Source organism: Elephas maximus, chromosome 16 (assembly GCF_024166365.1).
Source record: "Elephas maximus indicus isolate mEleMax1 chromosome 16, mEleMax1 primary haplotype, whole genome shotgun sequence".
NCBI lineage: Eukaryota > Metazoa > Chordata > Mammalia > Proboscidea > Elephantidae > Elephas > Elephas maximus.
Window position 1 is genome coordinate 56,629,397 of NC_064834.1, and position 18,367 is coordinate 56,647,763.

The 18,367-nt window shown below is 39.9% G+C and overlaps 1 protein-coding gene across 1 annotated transcript in view; it reads left to right on the forward strand.

Annotated features, from left to right (window-relative positions):
- SORCS3 (sortilin related VPS10 domain containing receptor 3) overlaps positions 1-18,367 on the forward strand; it is a 673,703-nt gene that overhangs the window by 516,664 nt on the left and 138,672 nt on the right. Inside the window, exon 7 of the mRNA XM_049856137.1 lies at positions 3,362-3,480. Coding sequence (XP_049712094.1) covers positions 3,362-3,480 — 119 coding nt within the window. The remainder of the gene's footprint in view (positions 1-3,361; positions 3,481-18,367) is intronic.

Consider the following 18,367-nt stretch of genomic DNA (forward strand, 5'->3'; position numbering starts at 1 on the left):
TACCAACGTTAGGAGCTTTCTGAGACACTCGCGGGCAAGAAGGAAGTGGGTTGTCACGTCAGCGCTTGTGGTTTCTTTACATGTATTTTCTGTAGCTTTTTGTTGTGTCCTGCTGCTTTATTCTAGGAGTAAATTACTCAGGCTGTGTGGGTCCGAGAGTATTCCTGGTAGACAGGCAATGGGATCCAAAGCTCAACCTGGGCTTCCTGCCTTCCCCTCTCTTCTCAGCTAGAAGCAGAAAGCCAAGCCATTCTTGGCTTTCTTTGCGAGCAAAGCTAAAGAAGAAGGGAAATGCAGGCAGCACTTAGAGAATGGTGACCAGCTAGTCTTGGAAATGGGGTTGAGCAGGGCTGTCTCTCCCCTGCAAAGGTAGGTAGGGACTAAAGTATAAAGCAGATAGGGGAAATTAGTGGATCCTGGGTCCTATTTTGTACTATTGGCTTGTTTTGTTCGGCCTGCCCCATATTTTAAACTTAATTAGCTGTCAATACATTAAAATTAGAAAATTTATAGTTAAAAATAGGAATTGTTAGTTTTATTTACAATCTCAGAATGTCATATTCTTGAACGTCAACAATAAGCTAAAGCTGAGAAGAGGTTGCTCTTTACAGAGGCAAATGCTCTCCACGTCATCGTAGTCTGAGAGCACCTGGAAGGCAACATTTGTCATCTTACCTGCAGCTCATTTTACACATATGCAGTATTTGCCTGGTCCCTTAGGCTTTAGCATGTGAGTTCAGTATAGTAAAAGGTCTTCTATAGTAAGATATTTGGGCTTTATTCCAGGGTACTGGGAACTGTTGGTGGTTTTGAAGTCGGGAGGGATTTACTCCTTGCCTCAGGGCTGTTTAGTTCCAATCCATTATCCATACGAATGCTAGTTGTGAGATAGACACAACAGAAAAGGCAGATGAGAAGGACTTGACCCAGGCGTGTGGCAGGGGTACCGCAGAAAAGAAGAGATACTCTGGAAACACTTCAGAGGCAGACTCGTTGAGGCTTAGAAACCAACTGTATTGTGTAGGAAGAAAGCAACGTTAAGGAGCTCAAGTCGCTGGACAGATGATAAGATTGTTGACTGAGAGAATAGAATCAATGTTGGACATGTTTGGCTTAGGGTTAGCAAAGCAAATAGACTTTATTCAAATATGGATATTGGAGAATTATTTAGCAAATATTGAAGTCATTTATTCATTTCCTACCGAGTTCTATTTATTAGATTAGCATCGTGTTTTTAAATAAATGTGTGTAATGGATTAAAAAAAAATTGTAATGTAATGGATAGCTACCAATAATATGAATAAGTTCCTTCCTGTATAGCAGGTACTGTTAGAGAAACTCTGTCTCATTTACCACTGTATTCCAACCACCCAAACCATGCCCGACACCAACAAAATAACTTGTTGAATCAATTAATTAATTACTTAAAAAGATAAACAGGGCTAATTTGAAGTACCCTTGTTTTAAATTCAGTAGTTGTAAGCATTTTGCTTATTTAATAAATCTTGTGCCTTTATTTTTCTCTGCCCCCTCCACTATACTCTCTGTACCTCCTATACCCGCTGACACCTGTGCACACACGTGCACACATACACGCACACACACACATACAAGGTAACAATTGTATCACAGAGATACATGTACTAATGCTGCCATTTTAGGTGATAGCAAAGATTTCTCTACTTTTAATCTTGAACTGTTCTCTACTTTTTGTTTTGACCATTTATTTTAAACTCAATTAAATGAATAACTGTTGTTTACTCAAAGTTCTTCAGTGGCTTCTTCACAGAGACTCACCTATAGGTTTTCTTTAGGGAGCGACTAACTGAATAGATGTTTTTTTTTTTTTTTTTGAACCAGCCTGTGACATAGTCAGAGGCCTTTCTGAGTCAAGAATTCCTCGGTCAGCTACAGCTGCTGCCATATTTTTGGGGGGTTGCTTCAGGGGGATCAGTTGCTGAGATCTTTAAAAAAAAAAAAAACTTTTAAGATCATACAAATAATAATTGAATACATTCTTCGTGTAAAAACGATAAAGGCCTGTGAAACACAAATGCCCCACTTCAACTCTGCTTCGTTAATCCACTCCTGTCCTGAAAAGTGATCATGGCTAATTTTTATGAGTATCTTTTAAACCTTTCTTTTCTGTGCATATATGACACAAACCTATAATATTGACAAAGACGAGGTTTTATTTGAATATAAACTGAATCATACTACACTGAAAACTGAGAGCCGAAACTAGGCAGGACTGCATTGTTTTTCTGGGTCTTGCAAGTTTTCTGCCTCTCACAGGATGCAGTCTTACCACTTTTCTATCACTCATTTTAGTGGAAAGTATTTGAGTTTTCCTTCTCTGACAGGTTTCTGCCCTAAACCCGGCTTCCGGCTTTCGCTGGTTTTACTGTATTACCAGTTCCCCTTGAGTCAATCCCGACTCATGGTGACCCTGTGTCCTTCAGAGTAGAACTATGTTCTGTAGGGTTTTCACTGGCTGATTTTTCAAAAGTAGATTCCCAGGCCTTTCTTCCGAGGCACCTCTGGATGGACTCGAACCTTCACCCTTTCGATTAGCAGTTGAGCATGTTAACAGTTTGCACCACCCAGGGACTTCCATCATACTATGTTGTCCTGTGCCTATGAGTCAGAATCAACTCAACAATAGAGTAGAACTACCCTATAGGGTTTCCTAGGCTGTAATCTTTGTGGGAGCAGATTATAGTGCTAAATAATAAAACTAGCTGCGGAACAATGCGTCTTAGAGAAATTGCCATGTTGACGCATGTGTATATATCTGATTCTCTTAACTGCAGCATAGTATTCTGTAAGGTGGATATACTTCACTTATTTAAATGCTCCTTAATTCATAGACATTTGGTCTGTTTCCAGTGTTTCCCTGTTACGAAGAATGTCACAATAACATCTTTGCCCTTGCGTTTTTCTGAAAATACATGAATATTTCTTTAGAAAACTTCCCTTGAATTAGAATTCCTGGGTAGAAAATATGCACATTTAAAATTCTGACAGGGATTTCAAATTTTTTCTTCCAAAAAGCTGTACCAGTTTACCCCTTTCCCAATCAAACCAAACAACCAAGACCATTGTTGTAGCATTGAATTAAAAAACCAAAAGCAAGCCTGTTGTAGTAGAGTCGATTTCAACTCATAGCAATCCTCTAGACCTAAACTAGATACTTCCATTCTTTGAAATTATTACTGTTTTTATGGGCAACAAAATGAAATCTTAGTGTTATTTGCAATTTCATCGTTGATTCCCCATGAGGTAGAGCTTTGTATGCTGATAAGAGCTGTGCCCACCACCTCCCCCTGTGTCTTAGTGTCCTCTTGCCGTCCCATTTCAGATGCTCACTACCTCACCTGCAGGATCCAGGAATGTGCTGAGACGACTCGGACTGGGCCCTTTGCTCGTTCCATTGACATCAGCTCCCTGGTTGTGCAGGATGAATATATCTTCATTCAGGTAAGTACAGAAGGGCCCATCAGTGGTAGAGGGAGGATGCGTAGGTGAAGTCAGCTGCCTGCTAGGAAAATCAGGATGTTTTCCCCCAGGTTGGGGTGCTATGGAACTGGGGGCGATGCCACTCCCTCTCTCTAGGGCCCCAGCCCCTGTGGGAGGACATCTATGTGGCTTGAAAAGTTTTTGTGTTTCTCAACTCCATTAAAAGCCAGAATCTCAGGATTTGGTTTCCCCTACATCTTGGCAGGTCCGTGACCCTGTCATTCTCTTATTCACAAGAATTTATCGAACACATATAATACAAAATACACTGTACTTGGTACTATTCTTGGCCTTCTGTTTTACACCCAGTACTCACTGCCTGGGTGATCCCATGCCTCTGAGTACCATCTCCATGTCCGGTAACTCTCCAGTCAATGAACTGTGATCTCTCCCAGGTACTATAGACTTAGCTATCTAATAGCCATCTCAACATAGGAGTTCCACAAGTACAATGAAATCAACACATTTCTCTTGGGCCTGACACTGTTGGTGGTTCTATACTCTATCAGTTCACTCAAGGTCGACACCTGGAAGTCTATGTTACCAAATTAAATGAATCCACAGCCTCTGCTAATGTCACCCTTAGTCATTTCTCAAGTGTTTCATTATCCATCGTTGAAGTTCTGGTTCAGGCCCTTATTATCTTTCTTTCTAGTTAATATTTTTGAAGTAGGAGCAGAGGGATGATTTAAGGATTTACCCACATGATTGTTCTTTTGTTAATGCTAATACTGTATACAATGACAGCGATTGCAAAATTGTTTCTGAGAAAATATGACTTAGAATTCAAAATGTTCAGATTTTTTTTCATTTTTTCTTCGTGTTGATAAAGTTTTTTATAACTCTACAGGCAACTATCCAGACTCTTTTTTTTTAAACTATTCTGAAACCTTTCTATTTATTATACTAGAAGCAATTCAGAAGTTTTTTCTTTTAATTGGCATCAGTTTTTCTTTTGTTTGAGAGGGATATGAGGTTCATTTATTCAATAAAGTTTTATCAATTGACTACTAGCTGCCAGGCCTGGTGTTCTAGGTGCTGGAGATAAGACAATGAACACAACAACCTCCCTGCCTTGATGGAACTTGACCTATAATGGGGGCGACAAGAATGATATATATGTGTATGATATATATGCCCGCGTATACACATAGACAGGAAAGGCTGTGATTGTAGTGGTTAAGAACACATAGTTTGCAGCCCAGTGGCCAGCATTTATTCAGACCCTGGCCTGCCACACTTAGCTATGTGTGTGCCTCACTTAATTCATTCGTAAAAAGGGGATAATTGTAGTACCTACTTTGTGGGTTGCTGTGAGGATCACATTTGTTAATTCTATTTATAAAGCACTAAAACAGTGCTAGGAAACAGTATTTTATAAATGCTTTTTCTCTATCTGATCTATCATCTGCTATCATTTTTGTATCCATCTATAAAGTATATAAGATGATGACAAGTCCTATGGATAAAAATAACGCAGAGATTGTGAGTATCGGGTATAAACCGATTGCCGTATTTTTCAGGATGACATGAAAAGGCCTCATATAAGGCACTAAATCTTAGATATTTGGCCAATATCTCATTAAGCAGTCAGTCAGGGAGAGGGTGGCGTGGCCAGAAGGGACAAGGAGCAAGGTATGCCAGGCCGTACATTGTTTTGAACCCCATACCCACCGACATATGGGGTAGGTAGTTAGATATATGAGGCTGGTTTCAGGAGCAGGGGTAATGGAGGCCAGGCAGCATGGTCGGAGGTCTGGGCTAGAGGTATAAATTTGAGGGATGTGGACATATATGTAGTATTTTTAAGCCACAAAATTGAAGTCATCCAGGAAGTGAATACAGATAGATAAATGATCTAAATTCTCGGCCCTAATGTACTTTAATATCTAGAATTCATAGAGATGAGAAGGACCAGCAAACAAGACCAAGAAGGAGCATTTGGAGATAGGGCCAGAAAGGGAGCAGAGTGCTAGATCCGACAGGGCCTCGAAGCCTGATTTAAGAACTTTAACTTTTACTATGAATGAGATGGGAAGCAATGGACTAGATAATGCCCAAAATAATATAAAAGACTGATAAGTATGAGAAAAGCATTAACTTCATTAATCACCAAATAAATGCAAATTAAATGCTATTACTTGCTATTATCAGTTAGCTAAGATTGAAATAAAAGAATGTCAATAAGTTCGCAGGCAAACCACTACCCACGGTGTAAGTGCGATTGTAAATCATTTGGCCACCAGCGTTTAGTGGGAGAGTCCTTTCCTTCTTACAGATGAGCTTTACCGTATGCAGTGAGTGATATGAGAGATGTATCTTAGTTCTGATGGTTTATACTGTTTTCAGTTATCATTGCTTTTTTTTCTTTTTTAATTATCACTGTACAATCTGTTTGCTTTCCTGCTTTTGTGTTTCTTGGATAATTTTGAGTTATGTGAATTTTGTTCCATCAGCTTCATGAGTATAGTTTCATATAAGATACTAAATCTTAGATTTTTGGACAATATATACTGATCTCCTCTTATGAGAAATCATAATATTAGTATGTACCCATGTGTTAAGTCTTCCTCCCCTCTCCTTTTAGTCTCCCCACCACCCAGTTTTGGTTGATTTATATTATTTTCTAGTGTGTTCACCTTATTGCCTGAAAATATAGTTCTGTCAGACTTAAATAATTCATAAACCATGGCTGGGAAAAGGTGAAAAAAAAAAATAGTATACTTTAATGATTTTCCATCTGTCTCCTCTACCCAGCCTCGATTTTTGCTAATTGTGTCATTTAGAGCATTTACATTCTGCTCTGAATCATCATTCCCAGATTTTAAAAAATTTAGCTTTACAGGTAAATGTATTCAACCTTTGCCTTTTGCTGTAGATCTCCCATTTATTTTTTGGTTGTCTAAAGCTTGTTCTTTAATAATACCTTCAAGCAGGGCTTACTCTTGAATGTTGAGAAGATGTTTTCCTTTTCTTTTTATGCAGTAATATCATTTGTCAGCGTGTAAAATCTATGTCATTGTCTTTGCTCCATTAGCTTCCAGGATGAAATGGTTGAGTGTTACTGTGTGAGGCCACTCTGATGTTTTCCACTTTCAGGTGTTTTGATTTACTTTTTATTTTATTATTATTATTACTTATTATTTTGTACCCTTCACACCCAAAGTCCCCTTTCCTTTATATTTCAATATCAGTTACTTTATATTAGTGTATGTCTTGTGGTTGGTCATACTGCATAAATTTTTCCCCTGAAATATGAGCCTCTCTGCCCAATAGACATGAAAGGCAAAGGAGAACCATTAGTTCTTTCTCTAATCCTTTTTAACCCCTCCAGCCTATTGAGAAAAATGAAATAAAATTGAGCAATCTTACCCACATTATCCTAGAATGAGTATTTCACAGTGCGTAGGCCCCTTTTTGCTGCTTTTATGAGTTTTGTCAGCTTATATTTTACCTTTTTTGCTTGCCTCAGCATACGTTCCCTGAGCTCTTGTATTTCTGCTTTGAACTCTTCGTTTATGTATATAATTGTCTCATTACACACGTTGTTTTTACTCTTAGCAATGTGGCCACAATTTTCATTTGCTCCGTGGAAGGGATTTTGCTATTTGTTTTTCCTGACCTTTTCCCTCTTTTATTTTGCTGTTTTATTTTTATAATTTTGTGCCGTTTTCTTTTCTCTCTGCATTTTTAACTATTACTCATTTTTAATGATGTGAGCTCTTCGTGGACAGTATATTTGAGGAATTTCATTTTGCTGATAGATCAGGGCTCTGTTTTAGCTTAACAAGAATCTTTCTTGGAGAACCCCTGAAGGAGCAGGAGATCAGTGGGATGCAGACCCCAAATTCTCATAAAAAGACCATACTTAATGGTCTGACTGAGACTGGAGGAATCCCGGCGGTCATGGTCCCCAAACCTTCTGTTGGCCCAGGACAGGAACCATTCCCGAAGACAACTCATCAGACATGGAAGGGACTGGACAATGGGTAGGAGAGAGATGCTGATGAGGAGTGAGCTACTTGGATCAGGTGGACACTTGAGACTGTGTTGGCATCTCCTGTCTGGAGGGGAGATAGGAAGGTAGAGAGGGTTAGAAACTGGCAAAATTGTCACGAAAGGAAAGACTGGAAGGGCTGACTCATTAGGGGGAGAGTAAGTGGGAGTATGGAGTAAGGTGTATATAAACTTATATGTGACAGACTGACTTAATTTGTAAACGTTCACTTAAAGCTCAATAAAAATTATTTTAAAAAAAAAGAATCTTTCTTGGTTCTCAGTGAGGTTCTGTATAACTCAAGATTGTTATGTCTGTGAATGGATTCATTTCATAAGGCAGTACCACATGGCTGTTTCTCTATCCAGCCATGCCTCTCCAGTTTCTCCTTGTTGCCATTCAGTTCCAGGAACACTTACGCTGCCAATCCATGGACCACATTCCCTAAGTTCTAAACAATAGTTAGTTTTGCCCCTTGGGAAATGCCATCTTTGGAGAACTGTATTATTCTAGATTGATCTAAGATTTGTCACTATAGATATTTTTTGCCTTGGTGCCTGTCTTCACCCTGTTTGTCCTTCACAGCATTTGGCTTTCTTTTCACATAAATTGTGTTCCTGGGTTATAGTTTTATTAAATATAGAGTTTACATTTCCCTTTCTTGTTTTCCTTGTTGCTCTAGGGTGATACATGTGAGAATAAAAAGGAAGTACCATCATTTTTTGGCCATTTAAGACCATTTGTAAATGTTTATCATGTATTTTCTGAATTGTTGCAAGAGCTTGTTAACTGATTTTTTTTTTTTTTTTTTTTGCTCCTAGATTTAATACCCCCCCAAAATCTATTCCCAGCACTACTTCCAAAGTAATTTGATTAAAATGAAAATCAATGCTCCTACCCTTAGTGGCTGCTCATCACATGTAGAATAAAATCTAATTTCCTTACTATTAATTACAAGGCCCTCTATGATCTAGGTCCCACCTGCCCCCAAGCCTTGTGTGAATTCCTTATCTGCCATTCTTGCATATACCTTTTATATTATTGTATTTTATCCTTCATAAGAATAAACCCCATTTAATCTCCATTACACATACCATGTCATTTCTTGCCTCATATGTGTTTTTGTCTAGTTTGTTTTCTGCTTGGAAAATGTCCCTTTACCAGGCATGTTGTTGTTGTTACTAGGCACCTTTAAGAGTCAGATCAGGCAACATCCCCCAGGAAGTCTTCCTGACATTCTCAGTCGGCATTGGACCATATGCTGACTACTTACTCATTTCTGTTAAGTCTCTCCCGTCAAGTCTGTAAACTCTATCAGGACTGGGACTATGTCTTATTTATCATTGTTTCCCTGCACTTAGCATAATGACTGGTACTCAATAAATGTTTGTTGAACTGAACTGAACTGAGAAGGAAGATAAGACGCCGTGCTTATTCTCAGAGAGTGTAGTTAGTTATCTTTTTCAAGCAAGGGAATCTTGTCTCGCCAACTAACAATGAGACAACCTAGGGTAATTGGCAATTGCTCACTGCATAAGAAATGGCCATATGTAGAATTTTTCTGCATTTTTATAAAACTGCTGTCCAGGAATTACCATTATGTTATTTAGTGTCCTTTTTATATTCATTCATTTAAATATATTAAAATACATTCAGCCCAGTGGGGAACACAGACTAAACAATTATAATGTAGTGTTATGAACGTTGTATTAGTGAAAGCACATGGTACTCTTGGCAGGAAGAGCAGCTCTTCACCCTGCCCTGGGGAAGGGTTAATACAAGCTTCCTGGAAGTGGGAGACACTGAACCAAGTCTTCAGTAGTAAGTACACATTAGCTAGGTAAAGAAGAAAGGGCATTTCAGGCAGAGGGGAAGGCATGGGTAAAGTTAAGGAAATGAGAAAGCATACATACTGGAAGCCTCACTATCTCTGGGTAGTTGGGGTAGGGGTGGGGGTAGTTGAGGTGGATGTGGGAGTAGTTGTAGTAGGGGTAGGAGGGGGAGCAAAATGGCAAAAAAAATAAGTTAGAAAATTTTCCTGGAGAGATTGCCTTTTTCTATTTCTTTTAGTTAAATCTAGGATATTTGTGTTCCCTTCTATATCTTGGTTGCTAGACAGCTCAGAACTAAATTTTGTTTCAATTTTAGCATCTTCCCTACATTAAGCTTTATGGTATTGTTATTCTCCCCTTCTCCCTTTTCGTCCCCCTTTTACACATTTGACGTTGTTGATCTCTTGACTGCTGTCTTTTATCATTTGTTTGTTGTTTGTTTTAATTGTGTGTGTGTTTTAATTTTATTGAAAGCCTTTTTAAATAATTTTCTGAAATCAGTGTAGATTTTCTTTTGTCTTGGGGGGAGCTAAAGGCTTCAAGGAAAAGGTAAGATTTGAGTTGCAATGAACAATATCTCCTTCTTAAGCAAAGAAAAGCAGGAATTCCTCGTTTTGTTCATTGAAATAAAGTTGCCTCCGAAAGCTTTTGTCAGAGCAGAAAGCCCTCAGAGCAACAGTAGCTTCCCCTCCGGGGTTTAAACCTCATGGATGTGGATCTGAGCGAGATACTACGGCATCAGGGGAGGTAGCAGTGCTATGTCTTTGCTAAACACTGGTCTCAGGAGAGGAGAAGAAGCTGCGGTGCAGCAAGGCTTGACTCCAGCATGGCCCTCAGTGGCATCTCCAGAGTAGCCCTAACGCGGAACTGGACCTCAGGATCATGCATTCCACCAAAGGACACTTGTGTCGCTCAGTAGTTTGGCTTTTAAAGGGGAGCCTTGTAGAGGCAGATGATTTTCTCTTGTGCCTACAGTTGGAGAAGCTAAATAAGAGCAGGATAGGCATAAGGGGCTTTGGTGGGTTCAGTTTTCTATGACGTTAAGGGATTTTATCCACTTCCGTTTTCTGACTTCTTAAAGTATATCTTTCATTTTGCTTTTGTGCTAACAAAGACGTGGAATTCCAAGGGGAAAAGACCTTACACAGAGAGGAGACCAGTCTATCCTTTCACACTTTTCCACCCTCGTGTGCTGAACAGTGCTTTGTGATGGTTTTTAAATTGAAGGTCCCAGGGAACAAGCCTCAGAAGCTATCAAAAATGATGGAGAGAGTCTGGGAGGGTGGAGCTCAGGTCTCTTAAGCAGTTGCCATCAAGTCAGTTGTGACTCATGGTGACCCCACGTGTGTCAGAGTAGATCTGTGCTCCGTAGAGTTTTCAGTGGCTGATTTTTCAGAAGTAGATTGCCAGGCCTTTCTTCCGAGACACCTCTGGATGAACTCGAACGTCTAACCTTTTGGTTAGCAGGTGAGCGCATTAACCATTTGTGCTACCTAGGTATTCTGTAGGCTGCCTAGCTTCTCCTCACACACAACAAATTTACCTTTTTTTTTTTTTTTTTTGCTTTATGTATTGAGTTTCCATACACTCTTTAATTTGGCGAAAGAATTTTACTGCAAAGAAATGTTTGAAAGCCACTGCCTTGCCCTAGCACCACTGGCTGCGTGGGTCAATGGTCTGCCTTTTCTGTGTGTAGACAGTGAAGCACTAGGAACAAAGCTTGAGATCCAGGCCCACATCCTTTCACTGGATACTAAGGAATGTGATATATTTAATGCATGAGTATTTACCCATGAGTGAGTCATTATAAACAAATGCATATACTCCTGAGGGTGCAATTTAAATAACCAAAAACCTGGATACCCTTTTCATAATGAACTCACTGTGATATTTGAAATTTCTACCCTCTCCCTCATCTCTTAAAGCCTCTTTAAAAGATGCTTCCCATGCTCTGTCATAATTTCCCTTTTCTGGACACAATGTTATTATTTTAAGTCCTATATCCTTTTTTTTTTTTAATCTTAAAGGTTGTTTGTGTTTTTATCTTATATATGATAGAAAAATCCGTGTACTACCCACACGGCCCCTACAATTCAGAGAGATCCCAAAGGCCCTGCCTTATCTTTTATTTTTCTATTGACAAAGAGACGCTGACTAGCCGTCTTGATGGTTTTGCATGAGGGGACCTAGGGTTTGATTGCTTACCATTGGGGAAGCTGAGTTGGAGATGTACAGAAAGCTGTGAAATGTGTGAATCTGTCAGGGCCTTTCTGCGCAGGGGGCCCAGGGCCTGGGGTCTCCTAGTGAAATCAAAAGGAGCTAATCCTTCCCAGAAGAGCTCTTGTTTTAATGGGGGAAGTGTCTGACTGAAGTGCCGTTCCACATGGATAAAAGAGAAACCAGCTTTCCTGTATAGGGGCAGGGGAGAGCGGTAAGTTGGTTTCTGTGTTCTGAGCCAAGATGGTTAAAAATCCTGTCTTTTCTTCTCATGGAGTAGCTTTTCTAGTGATTATCCGGGAGAACAGGTAGTTCAGCAGTGGTGACAGCAAAATCCTTCAGTGAGACGATTCTTACCCTGGTTACTAGGGAGTGTGATGAAGACACAAGACCAGGGGCTTAGTGTGCCTTCATAAGTGATTTGTGTGTCTGTGTGGGGCTCCCTGAAGCCCTGCCCTACCCTTCTCCCTTCATGAGACAGGAGGTGGCCCTTGGTGGGATAATTCATTGAATCAAGCTTTATCATGCATTGAATTAGATTAAGAAAAAAGAATATGATACTGACATATCTTCAAGTATCTAAAATACAAGAGAGAAAGCAGGTCTACACTTAAGATACAAATAAAGCACGCCAGAACCAGGGAGAAAAAAGAACATTCGAAAGATGGAAAGCTACCCCAACTTTGCCAAATCCTTCTTCACACGCTCCCTGATATCTTTGTTGCCTTTGCGTGGAACAAAGGATTTCCTGCAGTTTTAACTGAGCCTTGTATTGCCCTGGGAGAGATTACACCGTGACTTGGATGCTCAGGAGAAAGAGGTGGCTTTTAGGAGCTGAGCACAGGGAAAAGGTGGGAACCCTAAAAATACATGCGGCCACCTGAGCCTGGGAGGGTTTGTACAGATTCAGGCCGGAGGAGAGATTAGCTACCTGAACCTATAGCATCCACAGCTACCCACACAGCCCCAGAACCAAGAGTCACTGCCTGAACCTTGGTAAAGATAACAAGTGGGCAAAGTAGTATCTACTGCTTAATGGACTAAATGCTAAGCCCCTTTAACTCCTGGAAGAAAGGCCTGGCAAACTACTTCCAAAAATCAACCAATGAAACCCTGTGGATCACAGTGGTCCAATCTGCAGCGGATCATGGGGATGGTACAGGATCAGGCAGTGTTTAGCTCCATTTTGCAGGGGGGCACCATGAGTTGAGGGACTGACTTTAACGTCAGCTAACAGTAACAGTGTTGTGTAGATGGAATCAAGAGAGAAGCCCTCTCTATAAGAAGGGTTTCTGAGGGTGGAGAATATCACATGTCAGCGTAGTTCTAGAGTAATCGCATTACTACAGTGAAGCCTGTTGGTAGCTTAGATACAAGTTGCTGTGTATAGTGTGTATAAACACGGAAAAATAATGCTGGTTTCAAGTGTTGGGAGATGTTTCAGAAGTATTAACCATGAAAAAATATTGGTAGCCTATTAACAGATATTGTATGAGCCCCTAGTGGTATGTTGGGTACATCGGAGCATGGCAGAGGTAGAAGATGTAGTCGTTGCTCGTAAGAAGTTTATGATTCAAGTAGCTAGTGGTTTGATGTGGGGAAAGAAAAGAACCCAAACTTGAAGGCCTGAGTTGTCATCAGGGATCTGCCACCTACCAGCTAGGGAGTGCCGAGCAAGTCTCTTTGACTCTCGAAACGAGAATTTCCTCATCTCTGTAAAATGGAATCATGCTACTCAGTCCTGCCTAAATTGGAAGGTTGTTGTAAGGATCAAGGGAGATAATAATGGCTTTGAAATGCCTTGAAAGCTGCAAAGGCCGATAAAATGCAAGAATCAAGAGACTAATCCACACGCAAAAACCAGCCTCACTATTTTGTGTATGCACGTCCTCTTTTAAGGGGTTTTGTAAGCCTAGCACATAAAGATTACTAAAGCTTTTTTCCCAAGTTTATTTTTTAATTATCCATGGATTAAATTCATGTATCGCCACATATACATGATAAAATCTTCCTGTGTAACTTTCACAGTGCTGGTTATCAAGAAACCAACTTCCAATGGTATACATGTGATCGCATATGTTCTGGAATTTCAGGACTTTTCAGTAACTTCTTGAAGCATCTTGGTCCCCAGCTGACCTGGGTTTTGATGCTTCATTTAAGATCCTGCTTTATACACCAAACATGGGAGGTAGAAAAGCCCTTCCGGTTCGACTACTCTATCCCTTATAAATTGTTATCCTTCTGAAGGAAAAACTCCCTGAGGCAGAAATTAATAGAGTGTAATTACTCAAAGAAAAGCTATTTGGTGATATTTTAAATGATGTTAATTTGGCCTTAATGGGAGAGATTTTGAATGTTGAATAAATAGCAATTTCATCAGTAGGGACACGTTTATAACACAGGGGTTTAAAAGAAAATGAAAGAGTTCCAGAGACAATTTTCCAAAGAAATCCAATAAAGACATCTTCTTGAAATGCTTTCAGCATCTTAAGTAAAAGTGTTTTCAATTGCCAGCACTAATGGCGGTTCTTTAAATAGCATGTAGCTAGGGTGTGTCTCCTGTAGGTATAATGATTTTAGTAGCTTGATAGGGAAGTTACTGTTAGTATCTGAAATATGTCCATGAATAAACAGAAATTTATTGAGAGCTGTCCATGTTTACTGTCTCCATCCTCTCATTTGCCTCTCTCTTTAACCTACTTGAGACTGACTTTTACCCCAGCCACTCTCTGGAAATTGCTTTTGCCAAGTACATCAAAGATAACTTTGAATTATATCCAGACTACACCTCTCAATAATTAACTTATTTGACCTGTCTGCAGCATTTGAATCTCTCAGCTGCCCCTTCTTTCTAGAAGCATTCTCCTCCCTTTGCTTCCTTGATATTGTCATCTTACTTTTCTATGCAGGTACTCCTTCTGATCATCTTTTAAATAGGGTGTTTTCTCAGAGCTCTTTCTATGTTCCTTTTCTTCCTTCCCTTTCCACCGTCTCTTTGAGTAATGGCATCCCTCTTACAGTGTCAGTTTCCATCCAAATGCTGATGACTCCCCAGTGTCTTCTGCTCCTCTCAGAATTGTGCAGAGACAGAGAGACTCCAGGCATGGGCTCTTTATTTTCAGGATGTCCATCCATCCTTTTGGCATGGCAATCTCCATGCTACATTTAGAACTTTGCTGTGCATGCCCCTAATAAATTATTAAGACTTCTTTCTTGTCAAGGGTATCCAGTGAACCCATGAAAGTTACAATAAAAGGAGAAAAAAAAAATTCCCATTAAGTCGATTCTGACTCATGGTTACCCTGTGTGTTGCAGACTAGAACTGCTTCATAGGGTTTTGCTGGCTGTAATCTTGTGGAAGCAGATCACCAGGCCTTTCCTCTGCTGTGCCTAGGTGGGCTCAAACCACCACCTTCAGTTTAGTAAAAAAAAATTTTCACCACATAAAGACCTTTGAAAACTACAATACTTGTTGCTTATTAAGCCAATACAGCAAGGAATATTTTCCTTTAATCTCAGAGACTCAGAACCCACTGCTGTCAAGCCAAATTCCAACTCTATAGGACAGAGTAGAACTGCCCCATAGGGTGACCAAGGAGCAGCTGGTAGATTCGAACTGTTGATCTTTTGGTTAGGAGTCAAGCTTTTAACCACTGCACCGCTAGGGCTCCAGAAGAGAAGTGTTCTGTAATTGTCTATGTATTATAAAGTGTTGTCTTTCCAGTGGTAGTACATGGATGGAATATGTCTAGTTCAAGGGTGTCAAATTGATTTCATTTTGTGTATCACCTCTGAGTTAATCGTAGTAGCTGCATAGAAGGCTATGTTACTGTGGTTCAGTGGGAAAGACTGCTGTCGTTAATTACTAATTTCTCCATGGACATGAGAAGGGAGACTTGCAGTGTCATGCTGAGTGGTATATTTTGCAGAAAGGTGGCACTTGCAGAGTGTAATTATCCAGGAGCCATGTATGGTTAGATGCAGTGTGTGATTTCTGGTCAGGAAGATAGATGTAGCGTCCAGGGGATCACAAGCATTTATATCTTCGTTTCAAGGAGTGAGATTGGCTACTCCACTCTCAATCTCTTCACCTATTTTGAAATCTGCAATTTCCTATTTCCAGAGTTCTTTAGCATATTCTTTCCACTTAACCACACCACCGATTTTAACCATCAATCAAATCAACAAATGGAAAGAATTGTCATTATGGTTAGAAAAGGAGCTCACATTTGTTTAGTGGCGAATGTAAGTCCAGCATGTCTACATGTTATTCTGTTTAATTCTGCCTTAATCTTCACAGTCTCTTGGGGTGGTAGATATTATCATCTTCAGTTTTTAATGAAGGAAACTGGAGCATCAGAGAAATTTAGAGAATTACCCTATGTCTTATAGCTCAGCGAGTGGCAGACTCAAGATATGACCCCTGTGCTGTCTGAGCTCACAAAGGATGATAAAAGAGAACAATAATCCAGTTCCCATTTCATTTTTCCAATGTGAAGATCTTAACATCAGCACTGAATAGCTGGTGCTCTCCAAAACTTTTCCAAATGAGTATGAAAGGGAAACAGGGAGGTGTTGTCCCAGTCAAACTTTGTTTGACTCCAACCCTATCTCACTTACCTTTTACTTCTTGCCATTTGTTAGCTAATTTCTATATGTGTTTTGGAGGGATGGCTTCTCTAGGGACTTATTTGAGGACTCAGAGGAGCTATTCAACTGTAATCTAGTGAAATGTCCCCAACCCCCTACACGGCCAAATCCCAACAAGTGTTTAACACCCTCTCTACTAAACCTTTTTTTTTTTTCTACTGAACCCAGTTGCCTGGATTATCCCTCATCGGGGGCTATTAAAGATAATTACGTTGTTGTAAAAACAAAAAGTGCTAATAATGAAGGCAGTTGGGCTGTTGACTGAGAAGGAGAATATTAAGCTCCATTCTCTCCCATTGCTATTCTAACCTAGGATATATATTTATTAATTTCATAATTTCAGCTATTAAATTTTTTTCATCTTCCTGCTTTTAATTCCATAACTAGCTAATGGAGTAAACAAACATTTTGGATTTCTGCAGGCAGCCTTAAGCATCTGATTCTGAAAGCCCTCTTGGTCAGCCAGAATAAGGGTTTTTTGAAATGTAATAGTGGCCGAGTCAGTGGCTAAAGAATTAAGTTGATTTTATTGAGAACCTACTATATATCCAGCACTGTAATAGGTTCTATCTGAGACAGAAGTATTCAGGCATTCATTCATCTATTTAATAACCACTCATAGAAGACTTAGTACATTCCTATTACTGTTCTTGGTAAACAAGACTGACAAAGTGGTTGTCCTCATTTTGCATTGTCTAGATGAGGAGATAGGACTATTGGCCTGACACTCTGCATGGGCAGTGCTCAAAAGCATTTAAGAAAGTGCAAGGCTCCATGGAACAGACTGCTTCTTGGAGCAGGGGAGATCCAGGAACCATGGTACCGTCAGGGTAGTTCTGGAGAAGGCAGGGTTCAAGCTTGTTTTTAGAGGAGAGAATTGTTTTAAGGGATCTAACTTTAGGAGCCTCAGTGCAGGAGTCAGTGTAGATGGGGTGGGAAGATGGGCGGGCAGCGTTTTTGGGTTTTAAGTCTGGCCTCATGATTAGCTCCCTCAGTGACCTTGGGCCATCGCCTTTGGCCATCATTCTCTTTAATGAGATGATTGCATTACAAGAGGGGCTTTCAACCCTGTTGTTGCTGTTCTTAACAGTGGGAACTTCTTTCAGACACAATTGGTCAAGGAATTCCAAAATCTAGAACAGATGCAGGTGGAATCAGTCTGGCTCCCCCACCTACCAGCCTCTTCACCCCTTTTTGGGCACCATGAAGACGTCTCTGTATAACTCTAGAACTCTACAGAATGTAATTGGGAAATCAGTGGGCTGTATGACTCCAAAAATTCCCTTCTAACTTTAAAATTCCATAGAGCTGCTCACTCTGTAGGGCACACCATTCACTCAGACACAGAGAGAGACTATTATTCAGCAGTATTATCTCAACACATTTCTTCAATGTCAGAATCAAAATATGTATGTCTATATTTTTTGTATATAAATATAGAAATGATTTGCTTATTCCCCAAGAGAGTTGCCATATCACTCCTTCCTTCATTCCACACACTTACACTGAGGGCACAATGTGGAGATAATACAGTGAATAAAAAGTAAAAGAAAAAAAGATTCTACTGTCACACAAATACCACAAGTGGGTGGCTTTAAAAACAAAACAAATTTATTTTCTCATAGTTCTGGAGGCTAAAAGTCCAAATCAGGGTCTTGGCTGTGTCGATTCTTTCCTTGTTGGTAGCCCTGGACATCCCTTGGTTCCTTGGTGTTCCTTGGCTTGTGTGTCACCCCCAACCCCCATGTATGTCTTCTTGTCTCTTCTGGTCCTATTATAACTGAGAATAATTAGGTTTAGGATCCAACCTATACTGGTGTGACTTGGTTAACATAACGAAAGAAAAGCCCTGCACCCAAATAGAAACACATCCAAAGGCACTAGGGCCAGGAATTCAACACATATTTTGGGGAACACTGAACTCAGTCCATAACAGCTATGATCCATAGAGATCATGCAATATGTAAGAAATAAGTAAATAAGAAAGACACAGTCTTTGCCATAGAAGGGTTTTTAGTCTAGTGTGGGAGAGAAATAATACATAAACAAAGCAATATATTAGAAAAATAATTACATACTGTAATAAGTCTATGTCTAAATAAAGAGAATTGTGAGAGACAGTAATAGCAGACAGGGTACTTCATTCATTCAT